This window comes from Pezoporus occidentalis, unplaced genomic scaffold, assembly GCF_034315485.1.
Source record: "Pezoporus occidentalis ecotype Australia unplaced genomic scaffold, CSIRO_AGI_Poc_V1 ctg108, whole genome shotgun sequence".
NCBI lineage: Eukaryota > Metazoa > Chordata > Aves > Psittaciformes > Psittacidae > Pezoporus > Pezoporus occidentalis.
Genome location: NW_026912865.1, coordinates 3,782,317 through 3,803,067, shown reverse-complemented (window position 1 = coordinate 3,803,067; position 20,751 = coordinate 3,782,317). Strand labels below are relative to the sequence as shown.

At 42.2% G+C, this 20,751-nt stretch overlaps 2 protein-coding genes across 3 annotated transcripts; one reads left to right on the top strand and one right to left on the bottom strand.

The window, feature by feature from the left end:
- Window positions 1–52: 52 nt before the first annotated feature.
- COQ6 (coenzyme Q6, monooxygenase) lies at window positions 53–11,473 on the bottom strand. The gene is made up of 12 exons (XM_062624025.1): window positions 11,278–11,473; window positions 9,509–9,643; window positions 8,767–8,825; window positions 7,488–7,611; window positions 6,914–7,044; window positions 6,464–6,571; window positions 6,287–6,349; window positions 5,851–5,958; window positions 5,247–5,449; window positions 4,027–4,142; window positions 3,448–3,614; window positions 53–2,334 (listed from the first exon to the last, which is right to left on the bottom strand). Exons 1-12 carry the CDS (start codon window positions 11,444–11,446, stop codon window positions 2,305–2,307), a joined length of 1,413 nt encoding a protein of 470 aa, XP_062480009.1. The 5' UTR covers window positions 11,447–11,473; the 3' UTR covers window positions 53–2,304.
- Window positions 11,474–11,523: 50 nt separating this feature from the next.
- Window positions 11,524–19,637, top strand: FAM161B (FAM161 centrosomal protein B). 2 transcript variants are annotated; one of them, XM_062624006.1, is made up of 9 exons: window positions 11,524–11,697; window positions 11,803–12,034; window positions 13,152–13,714; window positions 15,464–15,801; window positions 16,221–16,348; window positions 16,627–16,794; window positions 17,281–17,380; window positions 18,751–18,881; window positions 19,120–19,637. In XM_062624006.1, the coding sequence occupies exons 2-9, from the start codon at window positions 11,886–11,888 to the stop codon at window positions 19,208–19,210; spliced, it is 1,668 nt and encodes a 555-aa protein (XP_062479990.1). In that variant the 5' UTR covers window positions 11,524–11,697; window positions 11,803–11,885; the 3' UTR covers window positions 19,211–19,637. The 2 variants fall into 2 exon arrangements, with proteins under 2 accessions (XP_062479990.1, XP_062479998.1); XM_062624014.1 differs by lacking the exon at window positions 11,524–11,697 and having other exon boundaries at window positions 11,796–12,034.
- Window positions 19,638–20,751: the final 1,114 nt, after the last annotated feature.

Below are 20,751 nucleotides of genomic sequence, written 5' to 3'. Positions count from 1 at the left end.
ATGTGACTCAGGGAAGCTTTTATCCAGTGATCTCTTGGGATGAACACCTCCCAGTCAGGCATTTGCAGTTACCTGTTTGCCGTAACACACCTTTCCCTCTTCTGTAAAACCAAAGACTGCCCTCAAGATACCTTCTCTGCAGACTGGATTTGAGAGTAGTTGGTAATTCCCAGCAATGGAAGGAAGTAGTGCACTCGTGCCCTTCCTGATCTTGCCAAGCAGTTTGGAGACTTAGGAATTTGCCTTACCGTGAACACCATGTACCTTCCTCTAATTAGCAGGACAGGTTTGACTGTAGCTGATCAAGCTTTCTCCTTCTATCTCAGGTTTGATGGCACTAGGGTGCAAGGCCTGCTTTTGATTGAACAAGCTCAGTCAGCAGCAGGAGTTCAAGGGCTGGGGATGGAGCCACCTGTATTTGCCCCACCCCTGACACTTTGCTGTAAATTCAGGCTGTTTCTTTGAAACACGAAATGCTCATCCTACCTGTGCTCCCCCTTACCAGAATCTGTTTTGAAATCCATGGTGGGAAATTCCTCAGTGTCACACCAATCTTCTGTTCCTTCCTCACTGGGAGGTTCTGTTTGAAGAAAGTAGTTGTGTCCTCTTCTCAACCACAAACATTTCTTAAGCCCCTTCCTACTGCTCAGCAAAACTTAGTTTATCATGTGGTCTGCACAAGGTGACTGCAGGTGCATTCATTTTGTCTTCAGTGAACAACTGTATTCACTTTTGTATTCTCAGAGAACACAAAACAGGATGCAGTGGTTGCCAGCAGCCCTGCATTACTCCTGAGAACTAGCTAATTTAATAATCACAGAGTCTTCTTCCTGTCTGAGCCAGTACTATGACACACTCTTACTACATCCTGGGGCTGAAAGCTGTAAGCAGTGAGGCTGTATTTGAAACAGGAAGGGAAAGGGACAAGCAGCAGCAGCATTTCCGCCAACTGAAGAGACATTAGCCCTGAGGCGTACTTATGGGTTTGATTTTGTCTGAAGGGAGGATGGTCTAGAACAGGACAGGTACCAAGTTTCTTTTCTGTGTTCTTTGCCTCAGACTTTGCTACTACAGATGCTAGGTGGGAGCATCAGCTTCCCAGTACCAAAGTTGCATTAAATCTGAATGCTCAGGGCCTTCCTTTGTCAGTGGCACTATTCATTAACAGAAACAAAACTGCTGCTTTCTATCAGGGGCCTGATCTTGCAGTCATGAGAGAAACAGGAGCTCTGCTCAAAGATTTTTCTTGCCAGAAATGGCAGCATTGAGCCCCTGCTGTTTACATCTGAACTACTCAATGTGGGTGGGGGAACTATAGAAGCCAGTCAATTCCTCACACCGTTGTGCAATGAGATTATTTATTAGCTTAACTAAAGACTTAAGCAGCCTTTTAAGAGAAGAGTTATACTTTCAGCCCTGTTTTTTCTCTCCTCCTTCATAATGCCTTTTAGCCAATTACTAACAGGAACTGCCTAATATGAGTGACTGAACAAGCACAAGTAATGGCTTTCAGTTCAAAACATAAGTTTCATTCTTTCTGCTGTTAATTCCTGATACTGGTCAACCAGATGTGAAAATCTTGCCCATGGGCAGTACTCACTTAATTTTATGAGTGTCAAATGCCTAACCCAGGAGGCTGGTGTTTAGAACCTAAAACAGAATATTTTGAAAGTCTATTTTAGTAATTAAAGCATTTTTAACAATATTCAACATGTTGTGGTACACTTTTCTTTCCTAGATATTATTGTTAGTTTGCATCTCTTTTCCATGCAGCCCTTAAGACTGTTCCACAAGAAACCTCATTATTAAATAATACACTAAGAGAAGAGCAGGGAAAAGGGTGAGAGACAGATTAAAGCTTTAAACATCTGCCACCATGAGCTGTCTCCCTCCGCTAAACACTACCCCTCCTTTCTGAGTCCAGGCAGTGCTAAGAGCCCCCGGAGTGATGTTGCAGCTCTAGAAATCAAGTCAGAGAAAACCAAAAGTAATTAAGCAGTAAAAATTGTAGCTGGCACAGTTCAGCACTGGGTTTGCAACTGTTTCCACCTCAGTCTTCAACCCAAGATGCCCAAATTGAAAGCACATTGTACAGATTGTTCTGGGCTGAAGACATCATGGTACTACAGGAAGAGACCCTAAATCCTCTTGAGGAGAGCAGATGAGACACAACTTTTGCATAAACCCATGGTTGACAGTTTTATTGTCAAATTAAAATAACATAATTCAAGGATTCAAGTCAGTCATTTGCCTTGTAAGGGCAACGTGTTCACAGGTAAGCTGCTGTTCCAAACTGACAGCATGTCACTTGCTGGCAATAGCCATGATTTGCTCCTAAAAGAGGAGAAGAAAAATATAACTCATTTGTAAACTAGTAAGAAACAGACATTCTAGAAACCAGCTACAGTCTCTTTCCCTTTTACATATATAGGCAAGTTTTGTCAGCCTTTCTAGACAAGTGCAAAGCACTCTTCCTATATGCTACCAAATTAAGGAAGTTGCAACATTCCTTTTGAAGCAGCAGAAAACAGAGGTGTTACCACAGGTTCTGTGCTCAGGGAAGAGGTCTTCATTTAGTTTTCTGCTTTAAACAGAGTAACAAAAAAAACCACCTCTGAGCACTGAAGCAGCAGCATAGCCTTTCAGTGCAACTACTAAAGACATGTTGCCAGTGGCAGCTACTACACCTTAGGATTTGTTCCTCTAAGAGCACTATCATGGTTCAACAGTGACTGTAACACAAAGGAAACAGGCCACCTGTGTTTAATACGAAGAAGATGACTTGATTTGTGGAATAAAACATTCAAACCCAGAAATGAGGGTTTGAACCTCATGAAAATTCAGTGAAGGAAATCAGAATTTAGGCAGACGGGCTGCAAATAGAGGGTCTGTGTTTAAGACTGAACCTCCTCACCACTGCCTTCCTCAGGTCATTTCCATTAGAGAGACTTGCACTTCTGCCATGTGGGAACAATTTCACAAGGCACAAAACAGCACAGAAACGGGTAACTCATTTGAGCTGCACACCACATCTGTCAAGTGACCTGATATTCTTAGTGAAGATGAGTCTTCATAGTGCTGGGTTTCATAGGGCATTTCTGGAATGCAGCTTAAGTTCCACATTTTCATGCCATAGCAAAATAAAGCCAAAGACTATGAATGACTTCTAACCCCTAACTACTGATACAGAGTATAGACACTTAGATCCCTTATCTTCTCTTGTGCTGCAAGAGCAAACAGTTGCGACTGAGCCATTGGTTATTTAGGAACTCCTCTGGTTCAACTGGGACACGCAACCTCAGTTTCAGCATGATACATTTTCCCACCAAAAATGCTTCATTTAAAAGAAAAATGAAACAAACAAACAAACAAAATCTTTACAGCTTCCATATGTTTCATGAATATTCTAGACTCTTCCTACAGCCTTCACAAAAGGGAGGTTCTTACTTTGACAGGAGGCAGGGCATTTGTTGCTTGCAATCCCCACGTCCTCAGCAATACCAAGGGAGCCAGCTTCGTGGAGTAAAGCCTCTTTAGGACATCAGTAGCAGCTATCAAGGAGACATTGTGCCTCTGACGCTCTGTCTCAAACTTTAAGAGATGTTTTAAGGACCCTGGAAGAGATAATCGAATGCTCCTATTTAAACAATTGTGGGTCTTATCTACAGTCTTATAGCAGTCTTCACTGGCAACTGAAAACACAGAGAGCAGAGAAATGGTCCATCTTAATTAAGGCCTCCTTCTATCAGCCAGTGCTCTTCATCACCACTTCTTTAGCTATCATCCTGCAGATTTTTTTTTAAAGCAGATTTGAGGTTTGTGGGATGAAAAGTGCATCCAAGACTCTCTAACTGCGCCACAGCCAATGGACATCAGAACAGTTTTGCTTCTAAGATGCTGGTGCCTTTCAAACACAAGACAGCAGCATGCTTAACCTGCAGTAGAGGTAATGCTTGTCCTGGTGTTAGCAGCAAAGGCCTGTAAGACCAATCATCTCACTGCCCCATCAGTGTCTTGGGTCCTTACCCAGATCGTTCCCATTGAAGGCTGCAGCACTGAGGTGATGAGCTAAACATGCAATATCACCAAAGCCCAGGTTTACACCTTGTCCTGCAAGTGGGTGGACTCTGTGTGCTGCATCCCTGGAGCAAGAGAAGGCAGAAATTTATATCCCTTCTTGAAGAAAGCCATAATGGCAGACAAACCCCAGAAGGGTCAGTGTAGCACTCCTCACCTCCTCACAACGAACACCTTACAGCAGCACACATGATTTATCCAGTACCTCTCTGCATGCTAAGCTGAACAACCTGACTGCCTCTCCAGTTGTAAGAAGCAAAACAAAAGAAAGATAAAAAAAGGCAGTTCTGAAAGGAAAAATTATAAAGAGGTGACTAGCCAAAGTCCTCTCAGCCTATGTGTGGAACAGGCCTTGGTGGTTTTGTAAGTGACCTGAGCACAACAGGAGGTATATTATATCATTGCCACATTTCACAGAGTAGAGGGACATCATGAACACACAGAAGTGGGATATCATTGAATAGAAACAAAATCAAAGTCCTTTTATGATCAGACTTACTTATAAAGGACAAAGCCAGACATATTGATAAGGGAGTCTTAGAGAAATGAAATAAAGTTTGGGTATGAAATTTAATATCATTTAACAAGCTATAAAGCACAGTGTGCTCCCAGTCACAAAGTGGCTCACAAGTTGGAAAGATGAAAAGCATCCAAAGTATAATCCAGCATCCTAGAACTACTGTAAGCGACCAGTGTATTGCAGCTGTGGCAGAGAAGAAGCAAATGTAACCTCAGAATGCAGAAGATGAGATATTCTCATGTTTCTATAGGCCACTGTACAAAAGCCTATGACATCCCATCCGGAATAATTTGTAAGTTTTGTAATTTGTTTCAAAAAAGGCAAGTTTAAAATCTCAAACTGGTACACAGAATGGATGCTAAAATGTTTGGGCAAGTACAGGGTCAGCACAAGATACTGGATTGTTTTACTGGACTACTCAAACCAGGAAAGGGAAATAATTATCTTGCAACTTACATCGAAAGCTCACACAATGGACAGACTGCTTCTCACACAAAAGGACTTTGTTGGCACAGGAGCACATGAGCCTCAATAGTGTCAAACTTAAACCACAGATTATTTCTAACTATCTAATTTGTTGATGCTGCACTCACATCATTTCTAATCGCATTCACCTGACTCACATGAGGGCTGCTGCTCAGGACCTTACCCTATCAGGGCCACGCGGTGCTGGACATACTCTGTTGCATGCCCCATTCCAAGAGGGAACATGGCTCGGCTCTCTGGATCCACTTTAGCAATGCTTGGGGGTAGCTGACGGACTGCACTCCCTGAGGGCCTCAAGAATGAAAGAGCAGATCGGAACATGGCCCCAGCAGTGTCAATGAAGTCAGAGTGGTTTACATTGCTCCACTGAAAAAAACACACCAACCTTTACATGTTAATCCAAACCAGAAATACAAAAGAATCCAATTGAAAAAAAATCTAGATGAGCTCCAAATACTGAATTTTAACAACCTGGACAAAACTATACAGTAAAAGAAACTATCTTCATAATTTTAGAACAGAGGCTTCCAACTAGGATGAGTTTACCTTTCCCACCTTCTGGAAATTTAGTTCAACTTCTTCTAACTAACCTAACTCCGTCCCAGGGGTTCATTCCTTCTTTACTAAGTGCCTTTGAGTATCATCCTCACCAGGGGAAGGAACTTAAGAATCCACCTCTCCCATTACTATCCCTTAAGCTGTAGGGTTCCATTATATTTCTCATGATTACAACAAAGCCTCATACCTGCCACAAGGCTGATACTCACGAAGGCAGAGTTGATGCTATCCACAAAACTTTCCTCATCCATAGCAAGAAGTTCTGATGCGTGTTCATGAGACGTAGACCAGACCAGAGAGCTGGCAGTGTCAGACAACTAGTTCCAGAGAATGTCAAGAGTAAGTATTAAGAAAAAAAGAAGCAAAAATAAATTATCAGTGCAGAGATCTCCCACTGCCCTGCCCCACACCAGTCCCTCTGCATATACTCCCCCAGTCCAACTTGCTGCAAGTGGGAAATACTAAGGATAAACTGAGAGGGCAGCAAGGAAAAAAAAATGCTGTAACTGAAAAGTAAAGTGTAGGGGGATAAATTCTTAAGAGACAGCAATACCACAGAAAGGCCCAGACAGGAACAGAATTACTAGAAAAGAACATAAAAATTAAAAAGTAATAAATAACTACAGAGACCAGAAGTCATCTTACCGGAAGAAGTGCTATTGGCCCTGTAGGAAGGAACCTCTGCCATGCTACGTTATTGTTTGTGGCCTAAAATGGAAAAAAAAAAGAAAAAACCCAAGTGGACACTCATCAATTAGAGACCTGGATCACCTGCTTAAGGTGTTCACCTGCTTATGGAAGAGTCAATCAGCAGAATTTCACCTCAGACAAATGAAGAGTTGCCACCACAGCTGACTGGTCATACTGATGCTCAATGTTCCTAATTTCAGCTTCCTTCCGGACTACGGAGTTATGACCATCTGCACCGATCTACAAAACAAAGAGATAAAAAGCAACTTCTTCAGCAAGTCCTAAGAAAGCCAATATTCCAGTCTATAAACCTCAGCCTGCACAAAGTTATTTTATGTTTATTCAGAAAAAAAGGTTGCCCAAAAAAACAGAAGAGGTGGCCCCTTCTGCTTTTGTCCAATTCAGCACAGACTTCTTGCGTCAGGCACCGTGTCCCATAGCATCTCTGACAGCATTAGCCACTCACCTCATTCAAGCCCTCCACTTGGGTGGAGTGGCACACATGGAATCAGAACCAAATCCAGGGGAAAGGACTTGGGAGAGAGATGACGCCTGATCAACAGAAATGAAAAGCTTAGTTACCAGCAGTTTGGCCTGAAGTCTGCGTCCATCAGCTAACTCAATTTGGACCCAAGGGCTTGTGCCACAGCTGTGAGAGGGGAGGGGCCACGTATACCCCACTGCTCTGCTCCCGTAGAAAACCTCCACCCGGTCTGATGGGAACACAAAGTACCACAGTCATAGCATGATACAGGTATGAAAAAAGGAAACATAACTACAAAAGCAAAGGCCACGTGTGTCTTACTGGCATTGCAAGATCTGGCGCTACAATTCTCAAGGCACCCTAAAAGACCAAACCTGGCCAACCCTTTGTCACTGCAAGGCCTGCTCTGGATAGAAAGCTACAATCTTTTAATTAAATCTATTTTTGGAGAGACTGTGTTCTGGAGAACTATGCATGAAACTCCCTTTGTGCTGTGTAGCCTTTGGAATACAGATTCCTCCCTCCCCCCTTAATTCAAGAAACTGCTTATGTCTCAGAGTTATCAGGGCTACTCATTAGATTTTTCACTCCTCTAACTTAGGGCACATAACGGAAGACAAGTAACTGAAAGCTCTCTGCAGGAAATAAAATATTAAAGAAGTTGACCAGTACCTGCTACTACATCTAACTGTTTTGTGAGAGCAGACATAATGACATCGTTCTCCACTATATAACCCATGTCATCTAAGTCATCTTTCTCAAAAACGATCATGGCTTCTGAACAAGCATCCCACACCTACAAAGGAAAAATACATTACACGAAGCTACACGATGAAGAAGTGTTTCTCCTTTCAGGGACTATGAACGTATCCATCTTAACCGGAAAGGAACATGGCAATCTAGAAATACAGAACTAGAGGAAACATCCAGGATTACTGTCTGTTCCCAGCAACTGAAGTACATCACAGAATTCTTTTCATACAATGATCTAGCTGCATCTCAAAAACTAATTGCAACAAAAGTTTTTTATCGCTACTTCTTTTCTACATAATTAGTACATAAAGCTCCCCTACCACCTTGCTCTGGGATACCCCAGCACACAGCTCAGCCTCATGCAGCGCCTCTCTCACTCCCCCACAGTGGGATGGGCAAAGGAATTGAAAAGTGAGGTAACTCATGGGTTAAAATAAAGACGATTTAATAGGTAAAGCAAAAGTTGTATGTGGAAGCAAAGCAAAACAAGGAATTCATTCACTACTTCCCATTGTCGGGCAGGTGCTCAGCCATCTCCAGGAAAGCAGGGCTCCATCACACATAACAGTTACTTGAGAGGACAAATGCCATTACTTCAAATGTATGTATGTATGTGTGTGTCCATGTGTTTGTGTGTCTGTGTCCTTTCTTCCTTTCATCAGCTTTTATTGCTGAGCATGATGCCATGTGGTGTGGGGTATCCCTCTGGTCAGTTGGGATCAGCTGTCCCTGCTGTGTCCCCTCCCAACTACTTGAGCACCCCCAGCCTGCTCACTGCTGAGGTGGTGGGAGAGCCAGAAAAGGCCTCAACTCTGTGTCAGCACTGCTCAGCAATTGCCTGTGATATCAACAGTTTTCATCACAAACCCAAAACATAGCACCATACAAGCTGATATGAAGATAATTAACTCTATCCCAACCAAAAGCAACACACACCTTTACTTTTATTTCCTGGCAAGTACCTCTGCCTCAATATCTACAGCTTCCATTAAGAATAAATGTTTCATCTTGTAACATCAAGACTCTGAGGGTGGGAACTTGCAATTAGACTGCTACCCCAAAAAAAAGTAACAAGAATCATCATAAGCATAACCTGCCCTTTGCCAAAGTAAAAAAAAAACTTTGGATCATTAATGTAAGTACTTCTAAGAAGTTACAAGAGACAGACATAGTATATTTGCAGCCCTAAGTAAGGCACCTGCATTCGCTGGAATGGTTTGAATCTCAGGCTGCAGACATGATCCCAGGCACCAAAACCTGAAAAAAGACACAAATGCATGGAAATACAGGTTCACATCTGACACTGAGACCCAAACAAAACTTCTCCCTCCCTGTCTATCAATGCCCAGACTCTGCCTGTGCCATCCCTAGACAGGGCCAGGTCTGCCTCAATACTGTCACAGCTCCAGCATCACATTGTTTTACTGTTAACACAGGCCAGCAGAAAAGAATCAAGTGCTTTCCATGGACAATGTGATTTAATAGTCAACTCTTTCTGCCCCATCACTGAGTAATAAAACACACACACAAATGCATGGCCATCATTGTTTAAAACATTTCTTTCTCCATAAGGAATCAAGGCTCAAATCTTTAAAATGAAAATTAGTCAGAAGTGAGTTACCAGACTACAGAGCACTAAGTATGTGCATCTTTTGTGAACACAGCATTCCAGATGCTGTAGACAGCACCTCACAACATCTTGCTGGGCTAGCATCACAAATAATTATATAACAGATCAGACTACGATACCAGAAAACAGATCCCTGTTATCAATTTAATTTAATTAATCACCACAACTCGGCATACAGAATACTGAAAGACAAAGGCACACAATTCTGTTGAGTTTAGGAAGACGGCAGCACATGTTCAAAGGGGTTTTGTCAAATTGAAAGCAGCTCAAACATACTGTTAAAAACACAAACAGTAGCAAACATACTTACTGCTTAGAAGGGTTGCTGATCCTGGGGAGATAGAACTGACCCTGTTACTGTAGGTGTCTGGCACATGGTTGTATTCTTTCCGAGGACCAGCCTCCAGCAAAGCGATCTTCTTATCATGGAAGTGGATAGCATGCCCTAAAATAAGCAAATACATGCTTTGCTACAACATTCCTGCCAAAAATCTCATTCCTTATTCCTGTATCAGTAACAGCTATATGTTTCTGTAATAACACAAGAGTAGTTGCAAAACTCAATAAAGAAATGCATTTATGATACAGGTTTTGACCAGGCAAGTAAACTTCTGTATTTTAAAACTTCCTGACTACAATCCTGTCACTGAGACAGACAAACCTTTTGTAGTTAAAGCACAGATTAAAAGTTTTCTTTTTGTACAAAGTTCACATTTTTTTTACAAATTTGTGCCTAGCTTGTTATGCAAGTTCGTTATTTAAGTATTAATAGGCAAAGTCTGCAATGCAACTCCACACTCAGAACACATTTTTCAGAGCTTAAACATAAACTCACCACTTAGAACAGGAGATCAAAATAAAAATTCTGTGCTCCTTAGCAACTACATTAATGTTTTCTTTATCCTTATATGCTGATAGTGGGATAGCACTGGCAGTTTAGACTTTTACTTTCAGTTAAAGAGAATTGAAAAAGAATAAAGAGATGACTCAAGTAGAGTAAATCACACTAGCTGACTGAGCCATTCTTACTGCATCTGACTGCTATGGCAACAGAGCGGTGTCCTTAGAACATGCAGAGTTTGCTGCTACTGCAGCCTAATAATGGGAGTATCCTGAGCTTTTTCCAGATTATGCATAACATAACCTCAACTCTTCAAAGGTCTCAAACCTGCATGTTAGCCTCAGGAATCGCTGCTGGCGGTGGGAAATCCTTATGCTGTTTCATTTCCACTGTGGTCAACAACACAAGCACAGTAAGTGTGCAAGGCAAACCCTTACACTTCCAAAGCACTTACTGCTCAAGACCTTTGCTCCCCCTCTACTTTGCACTCTTTTCTTTAAGTTTCTGTCACTATTACACCTTCTGAAACAATGTTACAAATAAACTGACACTACTCTCAGGATCTTTAGTGATATAGAGCAAACACAAATCCACTGAATGCGGTATTCCAGTGTCTAAATTACAGAGTTAGAGAATAATTGATTTCTCCGAATCAAACCTAGGATCAGAAAAATATTTTCAGCAATGTCTGAAATTACGCATTGGCAATTTAGGGGTGACTGTGTTTGACAGAATCACAAGTAGCATACAGAATTTAAAGTAATGGCTGCATTAACATACAAATACATACACACACGTATAAATAGGACATGGCTCATCACAACGATCAGCTAACCAAACAGCTCCAAGTCTGCTTTAGAGTGATGTCACAAAAAGATGCAGGAATAAGGAAACTCTACAAAAGGATCTTGAATATTAAGATCTTAAGTGATAACCACATAGTTACACTACCATCAACACATTAATTAATTAAGGTCGAATTATAAAAGCAGCCGATATTCCACATGGTGACCCGTGTGGGTTTTGGAAAAGCCCCCCCAGTTTGACGTTTCGCACACAAACCCCACGACTCGCTGAACTCTCACAACGCGGTGCAGGAGATCCGAACACCTCCGCGACCTCTGCAGCAGGGGCGGGAGGAGACGCGGTCGCGATTGCAGCCCCGCGGGGCCGGCACCGGGCCGGGCCGATAGCACAGACAACACCGACCGCGGCGGGCGAAAAGGTCACCTGCTTACCGAGCACGGCGGCCATGGCGCTCCCGACCATGCCCCCACCAGACACCACCACATCGTAGAGCGGCGCGGCGGCAGCAGCAACAGAGCGGGACAATAAAGGAGCCCGCTGGCCGGCCAGCAACCGCCCACCGAGAGGAGCCAACAGCCCCCAACAGCACACAACCGCCATGGCTCCGGAAGTGACCACACAACGTTGAACGGAAGTAGCTCTGGGAAACCATGACAACGCAACATACCTAGGGACAAGAGCCACACAAAACACCTCTTCCCGAGGGCCAATGAGCGAGCAGAGTGTGCTTCCCATCTTGGAGTCTGATTGGCTGCTGAGGCCAAAAAGGCGGGCCTAGGGCGCTGCCGGCTTCGCTGATTGGTGAGAAGCGGAATAAAGTGCTGTTGGAGGACTGAGGCGGTGACCTGCGGGTGAGGCTCGATCTTGGTGGTGGGGTTCAGGTAGCGCCGGGAGGGCGGAGGTTGGGGTTGCGGCCTCGAAACGGCTATGTCTCCAGTTCGTTATTTTCCTTGCAGGTGACACGGTATCCCCTCAGGCTGTAACGGACCGACTGCTGTGCCTCCTGCCACCGGTGAGGAGCCGGGAACGGCCTGTCGGGATGGGGGGCCAGCAGTCACCGCTAGAGCCGGGCTTACTGCACCAGGCAAAGTTATGGAATGATCTCGGGGTATCCGAAGAGGATGAGGAGTTGGAGGGTTTCAGGCAGGAGACAGCAGTGCTGCGTGACAAGTTGCGGGAGGCTCTAAGGTAGGATGGCAGAATGGCATGTGGGATTCCTACTGCTGTTGAAGTGGAGCATGAAGTCCCAAGATGCACATATATAGTACCAAAACACTAACCACAAGCATATTCACACACGAGAGGATGGGGCCAATAGGTGCCCAGATAAGCAGCGTTCACATAAAATGTGAACAGCACAAATCCTGTTCCTGCTCATCACCTAATCATGCTTAAAATTTGCTAGCAGGTCACACACATTTCACAGCATCCACCATTCAGAGCTGTAGTGTCTCCAACACGGAGTTTTCAGACTTCTTGTCTTTCTCAGTGAAGTTCACTAGCAGGTCACACACACACACTCTTACAAAGGAAATAATGTATGAAGAACAGCGTGCAGCAATCGCCAGTCAAGTGTATGGACCAGGAGCACATTTATACATGATTGGCACCTTCTGTTTCCCCCCTTTTCCTGTACTTATCCCACCCTTATCCATCTCAATCCTTCATTTTACCTGCATTTATTCCTTCCCTAAATATCTTGTTTTACTCTGTTTCATAATCACTCTCAAACATGCCCATAGAAGTTCGCTATTTCAATGAGACCCAGGACAGTCCTGGTTTGTTTTTAATCTTGCAATCAATTATATGGTCATCCTAGTTACAAAGTTTCCAGCTGAACCTCTTAAGAGTTGCACTAACACAGTTCATTGCAATTGCTCTTTCATCAGAATCTTGGGAATGCTAGTGTTTGGTGCAGTTTGTTAGGATTTGTGTGCCTAATTTATTGCCTAAGTTTGTCTTTAATGTTAAGTAGCTATCAGCCAGATAACCAGAAAGTTCCAACTTTAGGGATTACTTGTAGTTTTTTCTGGCAATGAAGTGCTAGCAGCAAAGTAAACTGCATTACAAAGCTAAGTAGGCATAACCACCATTTCATACATGGAAAACAGAAGCAGGCAAAGCTCTGCTCACCACCTTTGGTAGCAAAGCAAAATATAGAGCCTAAAAATGATAAACCTTAAGCTTGTCTTAACTACCAGATCACCTACAGTGTCTTTCTTTTAATCAACAGTGTCTCCTATAAAATATATCTAATTTTTAAAATAATTTCACTTATTTCCCCTTCATGATGTCTTTGTCTTAGTCGTACATCTGGTAACAAAAGGCAGCCCAGTTCTTTGACTGACCTCACCTTGGACAGTACCTGGGATCAGCAAAATCCTCCCTTGATTCCTAAATCCCGCTTGAGGCCAAAAAGTGCTTCTTCTCCCTGGATTCCTTCCATCACCATCCCTCAGCCTTTCAAAATGACTCTGCGGGAAGCTCACAAAAAGTCCCAGTTGATGAAGTCATACATGTTTCTTGAACTAGACATACAGAAAGATGAAAGGCAAAGCCAGGATGATGCTGAATGTCAGAAACAGTTTCGGGCACAGCCTGTACCTGCCCATGTGTTTCTGCCCCTTTATCAAGAAATAATGATGCAGAATGAGATTCGCAGGCAAACAGCAACACAGAAAAGAAAGGAGCTGCTGCTTTCAACCCTGAGGCCCTTCAGCTTCCTGGAGAAGGAGGAGAAAAAGAAAGAAGCTATCAGACAAAAGTTCCTGGCAGCAGCAACCCCAAATGACAGCTCCAAACAGAAGCAAGCCAGTAAAAAAATTCCTAATTCTACTTATGGCCCACTTCTTGGAGATAAACTCAAAGGTAAAATGCCAGGGCTCTTCCTGTTAACTCCCTGCCTGTCCCTTGGTATCTCCATGCTGGGAGGTAGAATCATGGCTCATAGGGCATTAGCTGGAGTAAAAAGCCAGTGTCATTACATCTCCTTGTGTTGTCCAGTCTCCTGCATATCACTGGTCCTTGCATTTTATCTAGATACCTTTACAGTAGAGTGGCCACAATTTAGTAGTCTTGTACCCATAGCAGCAGCAGCAGTTCTGTACCACTCCCCAGATATGTGGGAACAATCAGCTCTTTAGACAGATTTCCACATCCCTTGTGCTGCAAATCATGCTAGCTTGGGAATCTTTCACTGCACTGGATTCCATACCTTTGATTAATCTACAGGGACATAAATGATTTGTGGCACAAATACGAAGACAGATGTAGTACCAGAAGTGTCCCGAGGTCTGTGCAGTATCTTGAAACTGACAATTTTAGTCCCATTCAAGTGATCTGTGCTGCACAGGACCCCTAGAAGAAATGTACTTCCTGAGCCCAAATGAGGCTGTTAGTTCAGTTTTAAAGTGATGGTGCAGTAATCCAGTCTCTCCTGCAGTTCTCGGATGTTTTCAGTTACCTTCCCACTCGCTCTCCACCTTCTTAAGTGCTAAACCAGTGGAGGAAGGTATCAGGACTATTCTGGTCAGAGGAACAGCAAAGGAAAATTTCCTGATGCTCACATTCTTTCAGATGGTTTAAGGTCCCCCCTAACCTGTTGTAAGTTTGAAGCAAGCAATGCAGACTTCATGCTTGAATATAGGAACTAAACCCGTCCTTGATAATTCTTACTGCTTTTCTCACCCCTTATTTTTTTTTCACCATTTCCCACTGATTTCTTCCTGAGTACACCATGTACATGAAAATGAACACCAGTTCATTTTTCATCAGAAAACATTCTGTTGTGGCATAATAAACTAAATAGATTAGAAAGGTAAAAGAGAGCAAAGGACAAGCTACTGTTCTGTTTCTGGTATATGGGGAGGGAGGAGGAATGAACATTTCATACCTCAGTCAGTTCAAAGTTACAAATAGACTCAAAAAAAGTCTTAGTTTGCAAACAGCAGTATTGATTTCTTTTTTTTCTTAAAAGCAAAAAGCCACCCCAAGGCCAACTGTCTGCATTTTTACAAATGTTTAGTGCAGCACAGGAAAGGAGTCACTTGAGACTATACATTGAAACCCATTCTTTCTATGGAAGTTTGTCACAGAATTCACAAGACATGATCCATCCACCAGACGCTCCTCACTTAAAATCTTTTCCAATATAGAGAAACACTGCTGAATCTTAATATAGAAAAGGCATCATCCATCACAAGTGTATCTGAACAGCCCATGTAGATCATGCACTCAACATAATGACGTAAAGTCCCAGGTGAACCTTGATTAACACAACAACCCTGCAAGACAAAGGTCACAAGTTGTCTGATACCCCAAAGAATAGGAAAGGGAGGAGAAGGCCTGTCCAGTAACTTACTCAGATAAGTGAAAGAGATACCTAGAGATTCATACCTTAGAGACTCTGCCAGTTTTTTCCTGGTAATCCGTGTTGTTTTTTTCTCCTGGGAGGCAGAGGAGAGAGGCTGGAAAGTAGGGAAAGAGAACACAGAATGTCTGGTCTCTCCTACATGCGTAGCTACCATCATAAAGAAAAGTTTACGGTTATGCAGTGGCAATTTCACAGCCTTTTATGTCACTCATATTCTTCTAATTGTTTTTCTTTTGATTCATTAGAAGCTGAACTCTACAGAGAAATACGCATTCAAATGAGAGCAAAGGATTTGCTTGAGAGCTCCATAGCTCCTATAGATACCAGCAACTATCGGAGGGAGCCTCAATCCCGAACTGCTGCTAAAACTCAGCAGGAAAGACTTGGCTTCTTGCAGGACAAAAGTTTCAGCTTCAAGCCAAGGATTAATCCAACAATACCAGATTTTGAAGGACTCTACTGGGCATTTCAGAGGGAAGCAGTAAGGAGACAAGAAATCAAAGAAGCAACTCGTAATAAGCCATTCAAGCTAAGAACTTCCAATCTCCATGGCAGGCAGAGGCAGGCTAATGAAAAGATAAAGGTGAGATGACTGGATAGTTCTGCTTTCTCTCATCAATACAGCAACTTATTAAATGCACAGCATTTCTTTATGGGTGGTTAATGTCCTGTGACCTCCATCCTTGCCTTGGGAGTACTGCAGAATTGTGGGACAAACCAGAAAGCAAAATTCTAAACAGAGATAAGCTATGACAGCTCAGGCTAAGCCACCCTTCCACTCTCCTAATCATGTCTCCTTCCCCTCAGCCCCTCATATAAATTCCTACTGACAGAAAGGAGAAGAATGAGTGCATTGCCACATACCCCAACTGTTCTCTCTGGGGGAGGAACAGAGTTGATTCTGTGCTGTGAAAAATACACTGAATGAAGTTCCTTTGGTTTTTGTTGGGTTTTTTGTGTGGTTTTTTTTTTTTGGTTTTTTTTTTTTCTTTTTTTTTCCAGGATTCTCAGCAACTGTCCAAGGTTTTAGTGAAGAAAAGTCATTCTCCGTCTGGACTTTCCTCTCTCTCTTCCAATACCCTTCCAGTGCATATTACAGATGCAACTAGAAAAAGGGGATCAGCTATTAGGTAAGTAGAAAAGTTTGTCTACAAGGCCATACACCAGCTAATGACTTGATTTAGGAAAACGGTCAGTGTTTTCCCTCATCGCACCAACTACATCAAGAATACATTCCCTAAATGTTTTTGTCTTCATTCTTTGCTAATTCTTGTCCTCCCTCTCAGTTGACTGGGGAGCTGCGCACTTGTGTGTCTGAAATTTCGCTTTTCTCCTTAGAGGACTACAAGAGTGAAGCACGTAGTCTGGCAGTCTAAAGTGAGCTCATTAGTAACTTTTTTCTATATAGATGCTCCCAAGATAACAAAAAGGAAGGAGGCAAAGAAGGAATTTATTGGCTAGAGAAGCAGAAAAAGAAATGTCAAGCTATCCAGAAGTCAGTGAACAGCCGAGCAAAAGCCCTGGATCCACATAAAAGTCTGGAGGAAACACACAAGGAGAAGTCAAAACAGAACTGGTCAGTATTCTATTCTTCAGAGAAATAATAATTTGTTCTACTAACTGGGGTGCATCAGATAATTCTTTAGGAGGACTTGGGTCTAAGAACTCTCCTAGCCTAAGTTTTCAACTGTCATACCCATTCCACGTCCATTTGTGGAATGGGATGTGACAACCCCACACTATTCCTTTCATATCGAACGGTTTCCTTTAGATTAATGTTTGTAGAAATTCGTTTGTACACACAAGCCAACTGAAATGTATAGTTTGGTAAAGCACACATAACATTTTCTGAAAATGTGAACACTGGTTCTCTGCTTACAGTCTAATAGTAAAGCTTTGTAATGGGTCTGTAATTTGCCAGCAAGATTATTTTTGCCCAGCATTCAGAATCAAGAGAAATACCAGAGCTATTTGAGGGATAGAACAGTTACTGAGATTCCTCATTCCTGATTAGATACAGTCAGAGGAAACCTCTATTTTACGGGCAACTTTTCCATTTTAGGGAAAAAATGAGAGAGAGAACAAAGGAATACAGAAAGGAGTTGGAAGAAATGCAGCTACGAGTCAAGAACAGACCATACCTCTTTGAACAGGTCACCAAGGTAACGGGTCAGAGTTCCAGAGTGTTTCTGGGCAACAGGATACATTGTCTTTCATTTAAAACAGGCATTAAGAAATCTAGTCTCAAGTTAGTTCACGGATAAGGAGATGCACATGAGAAGGCCACCCAGTTTAAATTCCTTCCCATCACTTGAAAAACAACCACTCAGAGTTATTTCTTGGTCGTAGAGCTTTCTAGTATATATGGCAATCAAAAGACACGGTCTGATCAAAATCAAGGCTTTATCACACCAGAAATTACATGCACACCTATTCTGTACCTGAACACCACAGCCTGCAGTCTATTCTAAACTTTTTTTCTTAAAACCCTCTCCAGTTGAGCACTTTTTCTTTGTACTTCTAGTGCTACTAGACAAAAACATTAATGACAGTTACTTAGCTTGTATCATATGCAAGCTCTACTCTCTGGGGTTGCATTCAGCACATCTCATCCATCACACAGGACCAGCTGCGTATGTGTATTGTATTTGAGGTGTAGATACAATCTTCACTCTAAGTATCTTTTTCCCTGGGTTTTCCCTTTCAGTTCCATCTTCTTGCAGGGATGGTATCTGGTTACAGACACAGTGACAATACATTGACAATATGTTGATTTAGGATTTCTCAATAGAAAATACCCTCCTCGGTCAGACTTTCTGTTCAGATGAGTGGTTAATGAAGGCAGAGACAAATCTGTATTGATAAATATTGGTAACATTTCTGTTTGCCAGGTTGATAAGAATTCACCAGTATTGATAGCATTCACTTGTGTCAAGACAAGGTATCTATCCTTCCCTACAGAGTACCTTAATCTTTAGGAACTGCCCAGTCCCTCTGGTAAATGGTCATCTCAGACTACATAAATTTGCAAGGGTTATTTGGAGGCAGTGAGGATACAGTATCCAGGATGCTTGGTTTTCAGTTTCATGAAGATGAGCTGATACAAAGCTATTTGACAGATTCTCTCCATTTACTGAACTTCACTGTCATTAGTGCTTACAAATTACAAGCAAACACACTTCCAGAATTTCTCACAACCCTTTTTTGCACATATTCTCAATTCAAGTGTAAAAGGTCAGGGCTCAGACACAAGTATGTTTCTCTGGTAAGACTGGAATGCTGTAGAAACAGGAGAGTAGAAGAAGGAAGAAAAAAGAACAGCAGCAGGAAGAGGTGAGCTCTGGCTTTCAGAGGTGTGAGACATCTTCCTAGTATTCAGTTTTGGTACTGTATGGATAAGAAATTTTTGGATTGGACCCTAGCTGTCCTTTTGTTCTCATTAGGGGTGTCAGCCATGAACTTTAGAATGACTGGACTGTTATGAGGAAGCCCCAGCTCTACATGCTTACTGTTTTAAGTTTTGATTTCATAGCATGATGCTCGTCAAGGAGCAGAACGTCACTACAGACAAACTCTCCAGCAGCTGGGGCTAAGTGAAGAATTTGTAAGGAAAAAAGGGAAAGATGCCACTGACCTGCTGAAAGAAGAATCTGATGTTCACAGGTAATAAAAACAATGCAATACAGCTCGTTTGTCTTTTACTAAAAATATTTTCCTTGCTCCAGTTTGTGTCGTATAGTGCAGACAAAAATCAAATCAACCACATCACTTCTCTTATTGAGCATCATGGCTTCTCTTATCTTAATTCCTATGGCTGCACTCTATTTCTTATGCATGGGGCAAAGCAGCAGAAAGTGCTGCAAACCATTTCCAGTATTCTGGACAGTCACTGTTTCTGCAGAGTGCCCAAGCCTCGGGGTGAAAAGGACACCTGTACTGTACAGGGAGGAGAACCTCAAGAGGAACAGATTGGAAAGGAAATGGCAACGTAAGATCTAGCAGAAGAATCCATCAATCACCTCTTGATTATCTTGATTCTCCAGGTTAATCTTCAGGAACTTTATGGTTTAGACTGACACTACAAATTGCTCTGGGGTGAGATCTTAGTAAAGAAAAACAGACCAACTGCTGTTCAGAGCATGTCTTGTCCAATCCAGCAAACCTTGTGCTCTTAGTCTTCACAAGTGTTCTTTCCTTTAACAGGCAACAAAACAAGTTTAAAAGGTTGAACTACTATCTTTGTATAAAAGTAGATACAAAAGATTGAAGAGGTGCATCCTCTAGTGTCAGCTCCTTGTGTTTGTGCCACAGAAGCACACAGGAAGGGGAGAATGCTTTTCAGTGTGCCAAATGTTGGCTTGCATATCTGTGTGGTAGAATGCTGTTAAACAAGGTATTTCTAAAAAAAACAAACCAACCAACCAACAAAAAACCTTGGGAGAAGACTCAGAGGGACATCCTCCTCTGGTGTTAACTCTTTGTTCACTGGTTACCAGCTCTGCTCCCTCCTCCCATAAGGAAGAAGGAATAGTCTTTATTAAAAAATCTCCCATATGTCATTATTTGAAACTGTTTTAACATCTTACCAATTTAGGCCATTCATTTAGTCTGAAAGACAACCAGAGTTATGAAAAACATAATTAAACAATGCATCACTTTGGATTGCTATTGTCCTAATTCTATCATTACTGTGATATCAAGGATGTAGTTTGCTTGAAGAAAGATTAGGTATTACCTGTCAGCACACTGCAAATGACTGGCACATCTTGAATGGTACTGTTCACAATTTACTTGGCTTCCTTTACCTGACAGTAATAATAATCCCAAGAATACAAACCCTTGCCACCTGGAATGTTTTCTTAGAATTATGGTATCAAAGCATGAGATTAAAAGATTTCTAAATGGTCATTATGTTTCTGCATTGTCCTATTTCTTTATCAGTCACCTTTTCCTCACTTTTTAAATAGAAACTGTGTCTCTCTGCATCTTCTTCATCTGAATCCATTTCTCCTTACACTATAGCAACAGAACCCCATCATCAAATCTGAAATACAGTACCTGTAAGAGTTACCACATTAGATAAAAACAGAAAATGGAGATGATGCCATTTTTAATCTTAACAAGGTACTAGGTCCAATAATTTAAGGCCCTGAGGTTACAGGCTGCTATGTTATACTTCCACTGTTGGAAGATTTGCTGGACTGCAACAGTGCTCTTTACTGTCTTCATGCTGAGAAGAGGCTTAAGCACCTGGGAGGGTTCAAGGAAGGCTGTTACCAGTGCACTGGTTTCTGTATAGGTTTGATGGTGCAGGGAACAGGCTGTTCTTTCTCCTCTATCCCCTGGAAAAGCACAGTGATGTAATCATTGTCACCATGCCTTGTCACATTGAAAGAGGAAGGAAAGATTTCTTGCATGTCCCAAGTCTCCATGGTCTAAAGCCCAGTGAGCTTGTATGGGTATATCTGAAGCAGTGGGAGTGAAATTTGAGTACATATATTTTAAGGGGTATTCAAAAATTGGTGGCTAATTT